A 13187-nucleotide genomic window follows, 5' to 3' on the forward strand; every position below is an offset into this window, starting at 1 on the left:
ACATGAGAGTGGGGCGTGATGAGCAATGGCTTAGATGTCATGTGGATGAGGGAAGAGAGGACGCGGAACGGGGAACAAGGATGTGTGATGGCCCGAACTACACGTGGACGTGGGGAGCGTGGGTTCGAGGAACTCCGGAGCGTACATGAGACTAGGGCATTGATGAGTGATGGCCCGGGGGGGGGGGGTGCGGGGCTCCAGGAGGGAGGTGTGGAAGTATTTTCTTTTCTTTCTTTAGTTTGAAGCATAGGTTACTCTCACTTGAAGTAGAGTATTTTCTTGCATGGATTTTCTCTCCCCCGAAGAGAGGCCTTGAATAAAGTATTTCTATTCCATCGTTCTCTTCTCCTCCTCCACAGGCTGGGACCTATCAGAAGATGCCACTGTATTTCCCAAAAATAAAAAGCAAATTGATCGTACCAATTACTATGATCCAATTCAGATCAAACAAAAAGAACCCCTATCTGTCCAACATTAAGTTGCACATGAGTGATGCTTATCAAGACATTGTAAAATGATAGCTGGAAGTATCAATTCTTGAGTGGACATATTTCATTCTAGCTTAGGTTTAACAATTTTCATGTTATATTGCTCTAAAGAAATGCCAACAAGTGAGCCAGCAACAGTAGAGAACAGCAAATTTCAAGATAATCTTTAAACCCCAGCAACCTTACATGTTTTCTTTTTTGGGGGAACCAGCACTAGAACGGTATGCTATCACCATCTTCATAAACTTGAAATCATTGACTACATCATAAAAAATTATAAATATAAACCATAACCAACCTGAACACAGAACCTAAAAATTAACAATGATGAATTATAGATAAAGACAATGGAATATATATAATTGGTCCATTCCAAAACAGATATATATACATGTTTCCAACCACAAGACATAGCAGAGGGGGGAAAATCACAAAAATATTCGACCTTTCCTACCGATTACTGCCATCAAAACCAGCAGAAGTCTCTACTGCTATAACAATTCTCATATTTACAGCACCAACTAAAGTGAAACAATCAAAATTTCGTGAAAAAGTGGAAACTTTCAAGCATTTCTGCCGATCATTGTTTTTTAAAAAAAGCCCAAAAAAACGAGGAAATCGCTAAAGAAAGGGAAAAAGAAAAAAGAGGGGGGGGGGGGGGGGGGGGGGGCGAAAAAAAGAAAAACGGGATCAGAAAAGAAGGGGACTCTTAAGCTCACCTAAGGGCTCGTAAGAGTGGCAGAATCGATCGAGAACGACCTCGGAATTCCGGAACCGAGCGGCTTTTGACTTAAAAAGCCCGTGGTGCACGCCGGGTACTCTAGCCGCTCGTTCGGTGCACCTAGATGAGCGCTCGATAAGTGAGGCCCACCAAAACGACCAGATAAGATTGGTTACGTGTACGGGTGACCTGGTGCACGCGGTGTAGGAAATTATTTCTCTTTCCAAGGAGCGAAAACCAATCCAACGGCTACAACGAAACATTATTTAAAAATTCTCTCGATCGGGCCCTTCAGAAAACTAGCCGTTACCAAGAGTTTTTTTTTTCTTTGGTAAGATACCAAAAGCTTCCAAACTCGTCGTTCTCTTCTCCCCGAACTCCTCTATCTCTTTCTCTGAAACCCTAGAATTGGTTTTTCCCATTTTTCCAAGAATTTCTCAACCCCATTGAGAGAGAAAGCCAGAAAAGACACCTTCTTGGATCCAGTTTTCTCTCCTCTAATACTTTTTTTGATCTGATCTGGGGCTCAACGAATTCCAAGATGGCAACACCGGCAAAGAACACACATGCCTCTTCTTTTCAAACCGCGAAAATCTGCAGGGTTTCTGAGAATTTTGATCCCAACCTCCCCATTTCCCCTCCTTCCCAGAAGCCAATCAAGTCTCCGGCGATCAAGTCGGCACGGTCAAAGAAATCAGCCCCTAAAACCCCTAGTCGGGTCGTACCGCCCCCTCCGCCGGCCCAAGAGAGGAAGTTTATCGTCGTCAAGAAGAACTCCAGGAGAGGGGGGAAAACGTTTGGTTTCAACAAGTGCCGACAAGAGGCCTATGAGGCCCTCCGGGCATCCCAAGAAGAGTTTTTTCATATCGATCATGCGACTGGTGCCACCGGAGTTGTAGGCGCATCACCTGGCAAAGGCCAAGGGTTGAAAGATGGAGTAGGGAATGATGGAGTGGAGAAAGATCAGAAGGTCGGGAGCCCGAAGAATATAAACAAGTCGAAGGGAACTGGGTCTCCAGAGATGGGGGATTCGGATGTCCAAGATCTGGAGGGCAGTGCAATGGTGAGGAAGATGAGGGGTCTCGTGATGGAGGAAGCAATGAGCAGTATCCCTGAGCCAGGCTCAGGACGGGTGAAGCATCTGGTGAAGGCATTTGAGACCCTCCTTTCCATTTCGAAGGAGGAAGAGGCTCAGAGGAGTGAAGATAGAAAGCCAAGAACAATGAATTGGGCCTTGCCAGGCTTGCGGCAGCCAACAAAGACTGCAGAGATCAAGGTTTCATCTGCATCTGTTTTCTCCTCGGCAGAGTTCTTCCGTTCACAGGACTTTGAAAGGGATTCGAGGTTGTACTCTTCAATGGACAGTAACAGTGACAGGTTAGTGACAGTTTTTCTTAGATTTTGTTGGGTTGAAGCATGTTCTAACTAAATTATTTTGTAGATTGAGCTGGGGGAGTAGGACATCTGGTGGCAGCCGGAGTAGGCGTAATGTAAGTATACTTCTTGTTTCTATGACTCTGTTTTCTTTGATACCAGTGTTGGAGCTTGCATTGCAATTTTTTGATGTCAGAATTAACTGTGGAAATTGCTTGTGTTGTCCAGAGTTCTGAGTGTTCAGGAAGGAGCTGGAATAAAAAGCTCAAGGTGACAAGCCAACAGCCGTTCAAGTTGAGAACTGAGGTGCTCTCTTACATTCATATTTTGATCTTTGTTATACTACGTTTTAGGACAAAAAGATGTGGAAAAGGGATAAATTAAATGCAAAACTGTAATCCTAGATTTGACAACGACCAACAGATACATAGGACTGTAGAGGTCAACTAGATTTAGCGATCTCACATTGCAATATAATTATTGCATGACATTGAAACATGAAAACTGAAACAGTTTTATGCTTGTTATGCATGCTTTTCTGAACCTGAAGTAAGCAAAGGATCTATTGTTATTAGTAAAATGAAATATTGAATGATTGAAATCTTTAGAGAAATAACAAAATCTACAATGGCAGCAAAGGCACAAGAGATAGACTGCAGATGTTTGATGGCAATACACAATTGGATCCTCTTGACCTTTTTCTTTTCTTTTTTTTTTTTGGCGGGGGAGGGGGGGGGGGGGGTGACAAACTGATGTAAGAAATTGTTCAATGTTTTAAGTATGAGCTTCCAAAGTCAAGATCATAACTTCAGAGATAATTGGATACCCTGCAGTGTCCTTGTATATCCATACCTGAAGAAGATGATTACATAATTTAGATGCTCCATGGTTAAAACCAGTCCGTATTCAGAGGTAGGATCTTGCATGAAGACTCAAATTTTCAGTCATGGAGGCATTAACCAAGGATCCCGACTTACCACTATAGCCAAAATTTCCAATGTGTTTGACAAGATCGTAAGATGGAAGTTTCCTGTTGCAGTAGTTGATTATAGCAGTTGCAACCTTTAAAGGATTTGATGATGAAATCAATAATCTTTATATGATGACTTTTGAATTTGATTTATGATGGATTTGGTTTACTGTACATTCGAGAAGATATTATGGTGTATATTGCGGAGAATGGTTATGGACAACCTCTCTTTTAACCTGAAGATGTTGGGGAAACAGTTGCAGGGACTGAGCATCGCCTGGGATCCTTATTTTTTTCTTTTTTGCAGGGGAAGGCGGAGGGGTGGGGAGGGGGGGGTGTCACAAGGGTTTGAAAGAGTGATATGTTTCATGAAGGAAGATTATATGTTTAGTTATGATAAATGAACTTGTAATGGTACAAAAGGTTATATTTAGTTAAACTAATCATCATATGATGAACAAGAAGCAGAGTTACTGGAACATATTGCTGCACATTTGTTTTGGTTTGGTAAAGCAAATGACAGTGGTTTCATCAAAGTCTAATTGAATTTATAAACAATGCTATGGTTCATGAATGATAGAAACAAAGATTATAGCAAACTTTTAAGCATCAAAACACATAATCATTTCATAGTTTGTTTCTTTTAAGAAGATAGCAAATGTGGCAATGTTTAATGATTAAAGCAGTGAACTAGATAGAGTCATTTGGTATCAAGATGGAGAAAAGTGTTTTGAATTGTATTTTGATCTGGAATGCTAGTAGCTTGTGGAGCTTTTATCACTGCAGTCTTCTGTTGAGATGAGTAGTCATTGCAAGTCAACTTCTCCTTTGTGGTCTTTTCTTCATTAAAGGGAATGCTCAAATATCATATTGTAATTTATATCAATTCCATCTTAGGTTTATTAGTTTTAAGCAGTTTCATAAAATATGCGTACTATAGTAATCATAAAACAGAATGTCAAAGTTGGCACTAGTATATGCTGATTATTGTAAATTTAACCATGTATGTTTTGTTGTCACAGCTAAGAGGGAGGCATAAAGAAGAACAGTTCCTTAAGAAAGTCAAAGAGATGCTTGTAGAGGAGGAGAAGAAACGCATACCAACTGCGCAAGGTCTCCCATGGACCACTGATGAACCAGAGGTGCCCTTGCTGTTTTCTATCTATACTTGAATTAATTAACTTGAAATGAATGTTAACATGTTGTAGTATAAATAATAACTAGAGTAGTATCGATATCTTTGTTTGCAATCTTTTAATTGCAAGATCTCCATATTTGGGCAATGAGGAATTTAATTTTTACACATAAGATATTATGTTGTTTGCTTGGAAATATTCTTTAAGGTTTTTGAATAATGTAAACTAATATATCTCACAGTGGAATATTCAGCTAATAATCAACTGCCCGGTCCCCCTCTCCAAGGCTCTCCCGTCTAATTAGTTGATATATGTCTTTTAACCTGGAGGAAACTATGGTAGCTGTAACCAAGAGAAGTTGGCAAATTACCTGCTGCATGAGAATGAACTTGATACCAGAAACTTAACTGGTTGGGTTCTTTTTCCAACAATACATGCATGACTTGGTTTCAGTTTGCTGCAAAATATTAGCCTTCTTAATTTCTAAAACTCGAAAAGGCATATATTTTGTTTCTAATTATGAACAGAAGACTTAGAGATATGCATTGCCTTTTGCACCTTACTTTTATAGCCTCTACTTACTGGTGTTCCCATGCAAGTTAGCTTTTTAAACTGTGCTTATCCACTAGTTATTTTGTAGTTCTGTGTAGCACTCATTATAATTTTCTCGTAGTTCCATGTAGTATTCGCTATGTTACAATCTCATCCCATTTCATAAGAACATTGATCTCCACTGTTTCGTTTTTCTTTATTTGCAAAGAATTCTGGGCTAGAACTCTGAGGTTTGGCTCTACCTCTAATACAACCTGTAGAATTTTTCTTCTAGTGATAAATGCACAGAGAAATATTGACATTGAAGAAGAAAAAGAGTAGCTGAGGATAATTAAGTCACTGATTTACATGCAAACCTGAAGATAAATGCAAGATTACCATGCTTTTAATGCATAAACAATTGCATATTATGCTCACCATGATTTTAATGCATAAAGAATTGCATGATCTGCTCTACCACTCTAATCTATATAGCTACCGAAGCTTCAATTGATTAGTCTAAAAATATTTTCAAAAAGATAGGTGGCATTACTTGTTTTTCATTTTCAAGATTTTTGAAAAAAAATGGATCCATAAAGAAAGAATCCTAGTTGGTATTTTTATGCTGGTTTCAAGTATTTTGCAACCATACATCCAAACATACACACGCATGATTGCACATACATGTGTTTTTGCATAACATACACACATGTTTGCGTACATTCTACACAGCATATGTGTAGTATCTGCCCTAATTTATACAGCCAATTGTTTTTATTGAACATACTGACGAAACCTTGTGGAGTTAATTCTACTCAAAATCTTTTTGGAAGACAAGTAATGATTCTACTCTTGTATGTGTGCAGAACTTTTATCCCAGCTTTTCATGCAATTTGTGTGAAGAAAAACCGAGTTCCTGATGAGAAACTTCATTAACTAAAATAAGAATATCTTGAAACAAAGTTTTAATGTAAAGAATCACATCTATTGAAAATTGACCTGCCTCATCTTAGCAAAGATGATAGTAGTGAGAGCATGCTTTTACCAAGAAACTCTATGACCACTACATTATAAATAATGACTGCATCAGCTACTTTGTGAACAGTATAGCTGCCATCGACCATTCATTGAAGATCATTGACAAGTTATAGTGATCAATCAGTAATATTTTCTCATCGTCAATTCAATTTTAAGGAGTTAAGGAAAATGTTAAGATTTGAGAGAGTTTTTCCTGAGTCACCGGTAAAAAAAATAAATTATGTTTCTCTGGCAACAAGGCTGTGCAGGATTTGTCAAAAGTTATTGTCATTTTATGGAGCAGTATGATATCTTGGTTAAATCCTCCCTCTCTTTTTGATATCAATATCATTAGTATTTTGATATAATGTTGCTGGTAGATGATGAGACAATCCATCTATAATTTTGTCACTGATCCCTGACATCTACTTGTAATATGCTCAGAGCTTGGTGAAACCCCCTGTAAAGGAAAGCACCGAGCCAATCGATATTGTTCTTCACAGCGATGTGCGTGCTGTAGAACGGGCTGAATTTGATCATTTTGTGAGCTCTCCACAAAATCTTGACATTATTAGCAACATGTACTTACAAATATATGAACTTGCTTATTACTTGAAATGTTAAAAGGTGCATTTGTTTTGTCTATTAATTTAGGTTGTAGAGCGGATGAATTTTGCTGAGCAACTAAGGTCGGAAAGAGAGAGGCAACAGAAGGTATATCAGTATATGTATGATTTAAAGACTAGCATACAATCCTCTAATTGATACTTTTGTATCATTTTTTTTTTGTGCGCACTCCTCTGAATTATGCTTTATTTATTTTACAGTTGGAAGAAGAAGAGGAAATACGGAGGCTCAGAAAAGAGCTTGTGCCCAAAGCTCAACCCATGCCATACTTTGATCGGCCCTTCATTCCAAAAAAGTAAGTGGCTTATTGTATAAGATCAATTTCAACCTGTGTACCATGCTCCCCAGACTCTTATTCTCGCCCTCCACTCCTTTGATCAATCTACATCTTCCAATCTTTGATGCATGCAGTGCCTCTAATTTTGCCTCTATAACACCAATTTATTGAACTGTTTATGTTCATTTTCCTTGAATTAATAGCATTTATCCTGAACATTTCCATGTTAATTGAGAACATTCTTGCGTAGCTTGTTCACATTCATGTGATTAATCAAACCAAACTTTTTTTTTCATGTTAAAGGTCAGCAAGACCTCCAACAGTCCCTAAGGAGCCAAGGTTTCGTATTCGCCCAGTAAACTCATCATGGTATGTCTGAGTTTCTCTTTCTAACTTCTAGTTCAAACTATTAAAGAACATGGATTATAGTGTAATAATCACTCTAATTGCAGATATACATGTTCTGAAGAAAACTTGCACGTAATTTGAGAGGTTCCTTTTTTTTTCCTTGAGCTTCTTTATTTACTGTAGGTATAATAAAATTGTGTTGAAAAAAATAAGATAACTAGCATGTAATATATGCAGTTTCAATTCGATGATCTTCAGAATTTTGTTCGTGGATAATAATACTTTTCTGCTGATCAACTTTAGTATCTGGATGCTGGGAAGATGACGGAGGATGTTATCACCTGACAACAGTTTTCCTAAACCATCAAATGACTTATGGAAGATCATCATGAAATTTCGGATGATGAAAGGCTTCAAGACTCGTGAAAGACCAGCTACAAAATCTCAGATGCTCATATTTGATTTTGCTTTCCCAATGCACTATGTTTCTTCTTTTAAATCATTTAGTCTCATCTCTGGAAGCCTTCACATTTGTTGCACCAAGAAAGTTTCAGCATTAATTGTTAATTTGTAGGGATAGTCAAATGAATATTGCATATGAAGACCAATCAAATTTATGAAAATCCTTGTGTCATTTAGATGTTGGAACCCCACTTTACCTTCCATTGACTTTTTCCTAGTTTGAAATTTTATCAATTTAAACAATGTCCATATTACCATAAATGCGTAAATATGTAATGTTTAGTCAATTCATTTGGTTTCTTCGATTTCCTTCACATCTCAATGGGGCAAACTTTTGCCACCTTTTCTGTGTTCATGCCAACAAGGATCTGATGCTTAATATCAGACGGTGAGATATGTTAATTAGTGGGTTATGGGAAGATTTAATTACTTTTACACTGAACTAAGCTAGAAATCCTGTTGCACTTTATAAACCTCCGGTTCAACAGAACATCGCCTTCTGAGCTCTATTCAGAAAACATTATATGCTCATCTGCAAACACAAATGCAGAAAGTCACGTCCAAGACAAACCCTAACAGAGCAAAAGCTTTTAATCTTAATTTATAGAAGCTGAATTCATCTGAAGTCTTGCTTTAGTACATTTGTTCAGCCAAAATGAAAAATTAAACAGCCTTGATTAAAGCTTCCACCTCTTTGGAAATCCAAGTTCAATCAAAGGATTAATGATCTCAAGCCTTTCTTCCTTTCTTAATATTCTCTTCAATCAAACCATCTCGAAAAATTGTCATTCTTGGTTCTCTTCCATCTATATATTTTGACACATTGAGGGCTGGTTCAACAAAATCACTGTTACTTTTGTGATCATTGCAGACAGATACAGTGAAGTCATGTCTCAGCCTAACAAAGCAGAATTCAAGCTTTTTAAACATAATTCTCAGCAGCGCTGTCGTAAGTATCAAAATTCATAAATACTCAAAGTTATGATCAAAAAAAAAAAAAAAATGGGTCTTGATGTATGTAAAGCCTGCCCACCTGTTCCATGGGCTATCAGACCCTCTGAAAAATTTGCTATGTCTGGGTCCAGGCAGGTATCCTTCCTAGAAGAAACAAGACAGCAAATTAAGGGCCTTTCCAGTTTATATCATCATCATCCAAATCCTTTTCCTCATCAAATATTGCGGGGTTCATGGCTTTCCATGATACCTGAGCCGCTATAATCTCGAGCGGTCTTTTTCCCTAAGCCGGAATTTCAGGTTGTCACCCTGGTGCATTGACATCTCTTAAGAAGGCCTTGTACAACAAATGCATTCATCACAGGTAGCAACAGCATAATCCCACACAAAAGCAGTGCACTCCGCTTGAGGATGAAGCTGGTTTCAGCATGAACATCCCTGGAGGGAATTAATTCTTGTTACAAAACCAACTAGCCAGCCTTGATAGCCCAGGTCATGATTCTGTGGAACTGCAGCTAATAAAGAACAGACTGATTGCCAATTTTTTTGAGCCAGATCCTACAAATGGGCACCAGGGGACTCTACTCGGAATGCTTGGTGCCTGAGCAAGTTATTATCCTGAATCAAACTGTAACTCTGACAGTGACAGACTTCTCTGTTTGAACACAAGGAATGCATGACACTTCCTTCTTGATTCCACATCAGTTCGCAGACATGGTTGATAAAGTAAATTACTTAAATATCTCGTTATGTAGGAAATGCAATAAATCATCAGTTAAGCTTTGACAGAGGTTGGTAAATGTTCAAAAAAATTCAGCTCAATATTAAAATATCAGACCAAGGTTCAAATTGATTTTACTAGCAAACAATCAGAAGTGTTGTCAAGAATAAAGCAATTGCCATGAGAGTTTTACTAATTAAGAAAGGTTTCAAGCTGACAATTAGAGACTGAGGAGGAAAATCCTAAAACCAAAACTGCCAAAGACCATCGTAACCAACAGATATGTTCATGGATGACGGGGACCACAACTGCAGCAACTCAAGGAACAATGACAATCCGTCCTGCTACTTGATCTAGATCACGTTGCCCCTGGGAAGTTATTTTCCTCCCACTGAAACATGAAAAGAGAAAACGCCTTGAGAAACTATATATGATCCAAAAACAAAGTGTCCTACAGAGTAGTTAGCTAAAACTATGTGAAACCAATGATCTCACTCTACATTAAAAAAGAAAAAGAAAATAAAAAGGTATCACTCACCCTCTTGGATCAATCTCAATAATGCTCATGTTCTGCAATTGTTGCAAGATGTGACGAGCTATTGCACCACTACTCTTGCAAAAATGTGGTGGACGAGATCCATTCCTCTGGCGCCCTCCGTAAATCCTCTGGAAACCACCAACACCAATACCCTGTCTCAGATAGATCTTTCTTGCCATGGAAGCTGCAAAGTTAAAATGAATGGATGTCACTTTTGAAATGCTGGATGCAGTAATGACCACTTCCTACAGGGTACATCACTGGTTTAACACTCAATAAGTATGAAAGATAAAACCATGTGAACGCTGATTACCAGCTCTGACGTAGTACCAATCAGGGTCATATGGAGCAAGCTCCTTGAACCTCCCAGTCTTCACGATATCGGTCCAATGAGGAAGTTCCATCTATTCACAAAACCAAAAGCTGATAGTTAAAATTAACAGCAAGGTGGCGAACTGACCAATAATGCAAATCAAAGCTACGTTAGGAGGTTCACATTTATTCTTTTTTATGCTGTAGGTGATGCAAGAATTGCCTTTGCAGACATGCAATTGTTTCCAATGCATAGCCAGATTATCCAACGTTTTCGCATAGCTAGATATTGGTTGATATTATATGTTTTCTTCATCTATATGTCTTCCATATGTAAGAATCTAAGATACATGCAGAAAGGTATTGTTCACACCAATACCTATTGTATGTTCACACCAGCTCCTAACAGAAGAAGATTATGAAAAGGGGATGGGCTCATTCAAAATGTAATAAGACTTCAAGAGAATTAAGGTTGTATTTAATATGTAATTAAAAGTTCTAGAATGATAAGAATTAGAGAATTCCAACACCATAAATAAATCACTAAAAAAACCTTGATGGAAAACCAATCAATAATCTAGCCCCAATCTCACTTCTCTTTCTCTCTCTTTTATTCCCCCATAGGCTTCCATCCTCTCCAAGGCTTCCATCAAGAAAGCCCAAGGTCTTGAAGTGCAGCAAGTTTTGAGGGAAGTGTGGTGGGATCCATCAAGAGAGCCCAACGCCTTGGAGTGTGTAAAGAATTGAAGAAAGTGTGGGTGTGGAGGGACTCTGACAGCACCTTGAGGTTAAGAGACCCCAATGCATTTTCGCTATACTACAGAAGTATTAAATTAGAATTAGGGGAGCAGTAAGTGTTGAGGGGAGTGTGGCAGTATCCATCAAGAGAGCTTAATGCCTTGGAGCGTGTGAAGAATTGAGGAGAATGTTGCAAGTGTTGAGGACTAACAGTAAGTGCAGCAAGTGTTGAGGGGAGCATGGCAGCAACCATCAACTGAGCACAATACCTTGGAGTGTATGAAGAATTGAAGGGCTCGTTTGGTTTGCGAGAAAAGAAGGGGGAAAAGTGTGGTCAATGGAAAAGTAATGAGATGCTTCTTGTTTGGTTAGAGTTTTCAAAGGAGAGAGATGGAAAAGTTGTATTTCCATGGAAATATGATTTCCACATTTCATAGAAAAGTCTTTCCCATGAGAAACTTGGGAAAGTTACTTTCCCATGAGGCGGAAATCACTTCATGTTTATTTTTTCCCAAAAAGGCCCTTCAGCATTAAAGAGGCATTAAACACCTAATTTTTATTAAGGGTATAATAGGGATTACACATAACTTTTTCAGAAAAGTGGATGGTCAACCAAACATAAGCACTCTATAAATCTGTCATTTTTCCATGTTTAACCAAACATGCCAAAAGTACATTCCCAGACATTCTCTTCCTAGGAATCTTCTTTTCAGGAATCATATTCCTAGGAGGAAAAATGCTTCCCGCGAACCAAACGAGCCCGAAGAAAATGTGGCAAATGTTGACGGACTCTGACAGCACCGTGGGATTAAGAGACCCCAAGGCGTTCTTCACTATACTACAGAAGTATTATACAAGAATTAGGGGAGTAGAATTTCACAAAGAATGCAGCCAGTGTGTGTAAAGCCACAATTCTGACTATATATCTCCAACTTTCAGAACTTACATCCTCCATGAGTAATCTCTACAACCTTTCAAAATGTACTTACACTCCACAAAATCTGACTGCATAACTGCAACTTTTCGAACTTACATCCTCCATAGATAGTCTCTAAAACCTTTCAAAATTTAAATCACTCCACTAAACAGACTCTAGGCACGACAATATACTCCCAGGTTAACATTGCGGGCATACTTAAAAACTATCCTCACAACTGATCCCAGGCTACTCTGCCTCCATGAAGCTTGATTGTGGCCAAAGGCGTGTCTTCGAACTCACATCCACCAATTCGAGGGGAACTCAAAACCAAAACTGCTAAAAATGGTTATCAGACAGATAGACAGATATATAGATAGAGAGAGAGAGAGAGAGAGAGAGAGAGATGCTACCCACTATATCAGGACCACTAGGAGGATTTTCGATTAAAAACATCCTTTCTTTTGTTAATTATTAACAGATAACTCATTTAAACAATCTAGAACAAAAGAATGATTCTAAAACTTTAATGAACTTCTATCTTCATAAAGAAATTAAACTGAATCTTTAGAGGAAAAAAGCAGCAAATAATCGATCCACAAACGTACTAAACGTAACATAAAGTAAGTTGAAAAAAAATGACCCTAAAAGAACAGAAATTTACAGAGCCGCAAAGATCATCCGATGCAGCATTAAGTGATCGAATCCCAAACAAAAAACTCGAAGTAAGACAACCTCGTAAGGAGCATGAAGGCACAAAAATTGGCGTCCTAGAGGGGAAAAAACAAGTTTTTTTTAGGAAAACATCCGTTTGTGGAGAGATTTAGATTGGAAGATGAAGAGGAAGTGAAGAAGAGCGATCTAACCTTTCCTGATCGCTTGAGGTGGGCGGCGTACGCCTTCACGAAATCGTGAGGCGAGACGTCCTTGACGGTCCTGGCTGCCTCCATGGCTCCGAGCTAGAGTTAGGGTTTCGCAAAAGCAGATTTTATACCACTGGCTTTGAGGGATTGGACGGTCCTGATGCCTCGGCCGCTTCCTAGGTGGAGGCTCTGCG

General features: G+C 38.6%; 2 protein-coding genes across 5 annotated transcripts; one reads left to right on the forward strand and one right to left on the reverse strand.

The window, feature by feature from the left end:
- The first annotated feature begins 1566 nt into the window (after nt 1-1566).
- LOC103718198 (microtubule-destabilizing protein 60-like) lies at nt 1567-8142 on the forward strand. Of its 4 annotated transcripts, none has more exons than XM_008806900.6 (10): nt 1567-2586; nt 2651-2699; nt 2812-2889; nt 4576-4695; nt 6682-6780; nt 6892-6951; nt 7065-7159; nt 7445-7510; nt 7594-7633; nt 7793-8142. In XM_008806900.6, coding segments are annotated over exons 1-9 (1404 nt in total). In that variant the 5' UTR covers nt 1567-1750; the 3' UTR covers nt 7595-7633; nt 7793-8142. The 4 variants fall into 4 exon arrangements, with proteins under 4 accessions (XP_008805122.1, XP_038989974.1, XP_038989973.1 ...); XM_039134046.3 differs by having other exon boundaries at nt 1610-2586; nt 7727-7854; XM_039134045.3 differs by lacking the exon at nt 7594-7633 and having other exon boundaries at nt 1610-2586; nt 7793-7958.
- A 1559-nt stretch (nt 8143-9701) lies between these two features.
- LOC103718182 (small ribosomal subunit protein eS19y-like) lies at nt 9702-13147 on the reverse strand. Its single transcript, XM_008806884.6, has 4 exons — nt 12997-13147; nt 10478-10568; nt 10165-10348; nt 9702-10017 (listed from the first exon to the last, which is right to left on the reverse strand). Exons 1-4 carry the CDS (start codon nt 13078-13080, stop codon nt 9945-9947), a joined length of 432 nt encoding a protein of 143 aa, XP_008805106.2. The 5' UTR covers nt 13081-13147; the 3' UTR covers nt 9702-9944.
- Nucleotides 13148-13187: the final 40 nt, after the last annotated feature.

Source organism: Phoenix dactylifera, chromosome 15 (assembly GCF_051530095.1).
Source record: "Phoenix dactylifera cultivar Ajwa chromosome 15, Ajwa_hap1_PhDact_Kaust_v1.1, whole genome shotgun sequence".
NCBI lineage: Eukaryota > Viridiplantae > Streptophyta > Magnoliopsida > Arecales > Arecaceae > Phoenix > Phoenix dactylifera.